The sequence below is a fragment of the Alosa alosa genome, chromosome 2 (assembly GCF_017589495.1).
Source record: "Alosa alosa isolate M-15738 ecotype Scorff River chromosome 2, AALO_Geno_1.1, whole genome shotgun sequence".
Taxonomy (NCBI): Eukaryota; Metazoa; Chordata; class Actinopteri; order Clupeiformes; family Clupeidae; genus Alosa; species Alosa alosa.
The window spans coordinates 32,505,039-32,507,538 of record NC_063190.1 but is presented as its reverse complement, the minus strand read 5'-3'; the positions used below and the strand labels follow the sequence as shown (position 1 = coordinate 32,507,538).

The window sequence follows — 2,500 nt, the reverse complement described above, 5'->3', positions numbered from 1 at the left end:
ATGCAGAGATCGACCCGGGCGACAGTGACGGAGGAGGAGGGGGAGAGGGACAGAACAGAGGGGTGGAGCACAAGGTGTGTGTGTGTGTGTGTGTGTGTGTGTGTGTGCGTGCATGTGTGTGAGAGAGAGAGAGCGAACTCGTGAGAGAACATGCAACACTGGTGAATAGTGATTTGTTGTGCGACGGGAATCCACTTTCACCCTAAGTGTGTGTGAGTGTGTGTGTGTGTGTGTGTGTGAGTGAGTGTGAGTGTGTGTGTGATTGTCCTCCTATTGAGATGAGAAGGGGTACATTACACATACAGTAGTCAGCACCTATGGACTGATTAACTATTCTCAAATGTGGCGCTAGCCTGCTCTATGTGTGGTATTGGGAGATAAAATAGTTTATGTATTTCATGTATTTCACTTGAGCGCCTGATTAAAGAAGCTTTAGGGTTGCGTAAGTGATGAGCTTATGCTTTAATGCTTTTGTTTGTGTGTGTGTGTGTGTGTGTGTGTGTGTGTGTGTGTGTGTGTGTGTGTGTGTGTGTGTGTGTGTGTATCTGTCAGTATGTATGCTACCAAACGAAACAACAAAAAAACAACAGTTACCTTCTGCTCATCAGCGTGGGACCAGCCACCAGGACCATGCAAGAGTCACATGACAAGGTCACATGATACGCACATACACATGTGATTGGTTGACAGGAAGGTAAGGGGGCGGGGCAGAGGGAGGAGGATGAGTCATATGGAGAGTAAAAACATGAACAAAATGATGCGAACGTGAGTGAGGAAAACAAATAACACCAACACAAACAAACATCAAGGAAAACAAATTAAAAACAATAAACAAACAAACAAGAAAACAGAAATTGAGAAAAAACAGAAGCCCAGAACGTAAAACAGCTGAAATAACAACTAATCACATTAAATACACACGAGTACACACACACATTTCCCTGATCCATTAAGCAATTTTGGGACATGGTGGTCTGTGTGGGCGTTGTCACTACGTAACCAGTAAACAATAAACCAGGAAAAAACAAAAAACACCTTCCCCATATACCCAAACCCAAACCAGTAGCACCCTGTAGTCAAAAAAACACATCCAATGTCACTGTCCAAATTGCTTGATGAATCCACTGGAGTCACAGTTTGCTCTGATATCAGATGCTGAAGACCGTCTACTATTCCAGTCAACCAAACAAACATATTCAAGAATCTGCAGAGTATCTCAGAGCCAGAATGGACCAAAATGCATTGTGATGATGACTGAAATGAATGACTTGTGAGTGTGCGTGTGTGTGTGTGTGTGTGTGTGTGTGTGTGTGTGTGTGTGTGTGTGTGTGTGTGTGTGTGTGTGTGTGTGTGTGATGTACAGTAGAAGCCATAAATTCCTGTTTGGAACAGAAAGGGCTGGTTCCTGTAGACAGATGTGAAGTATGATCTACCTACCTACTAAGGGTAGATGATGTGCGTTAGGTGTATTTGCAGGTGTTAGTGCTTGGCTTATGTTAAACACAGCATTAGGCAATGTTATACACTCTTAATGTAAAAGGCTATCACAGCATGTTTAAGCATCTTCCAGGACCATTTGCAGCAAATTAGTGCATTATGGAAGAAACTCTGCAGTATTCGTAAATACTGACTAGGGGACACACACACACACATAATACACACACACACACACAAAAACACACACACACACTCACACACAGAGACTGATGACGGTTGGGTATATGGCTCTGTGGGGTGTTTGACAGACCAGTTTGGAGGAGGACTGAGCCACAGGAGATACAGAACATGAGGACATAACAATACATCACACACAGACACACACACACACACACACACACACACACACACACACACACATACACACATACACACACACGCACGCACACACACAGAGACACACACACAGACACACACACACAAATACACACACACACCCACACACACACACACACACCCGCACATACGCAAACACCCACGCACACACACACACACACACACACACACACACACAAACACAAACACAGACTCGCACACGGACACGCACACGCACACGCACACACAGAGCAAAACCACAGGAGATAGAGGACATACAGGAGATCTCTCCTACTGATCATGACACTACATCTCTCTCTCTCTCTCTCACACACACACACACACACACACACCATTCGTTGTGTAATGTTATGAATAGTCTATAGATGGTGGTCACTCTTGTATTCTTTTCATTCAGTCTGTCTCCTCTATGTGTGTGTGTGTGTGTGTGTGTGTGTGTGTGTGTGTGTGTGTCAGAGGCGATTGCTCTAAGACTACAGGGGAAGCTCAGCCTCCTCTAAAATATCACGGGAAATCGCATCAAATAACACTATTACATTAGCTTACTATTCCAACTAGAACATGCTGAAAACATGTTCAACTTCATGGCTAGTTCGTTCAGAAATATGGTTTTGCCGGTCATTTATCGTGATTTCGCACCCGTAATACATTGCTGTGACGACACGAT

The 2,500-nt window shown here is 44.2% G+C and overlaps 1 protein-coding gene across 1 annotated transcript in view; it reads right to left on the bottom strand.

Annotated features, from left to right (window-relative positions):
• The window catches only part of LOC125285304 (neural cell adhesion molecule 1-like), a 261,204-nt gene that overhangs the window by 23,934 nt on the left and 234,770 nt on the right, over positions 1 to 2,500 (bottom strand). Inside the window, 1 exon segment of the mRNA XM_048229707.1 lies at positions 595 to 597. Within this exon segment, the coding sequence (XP_048085664.1) occupies positions 595 to 597 (3 nt within the window).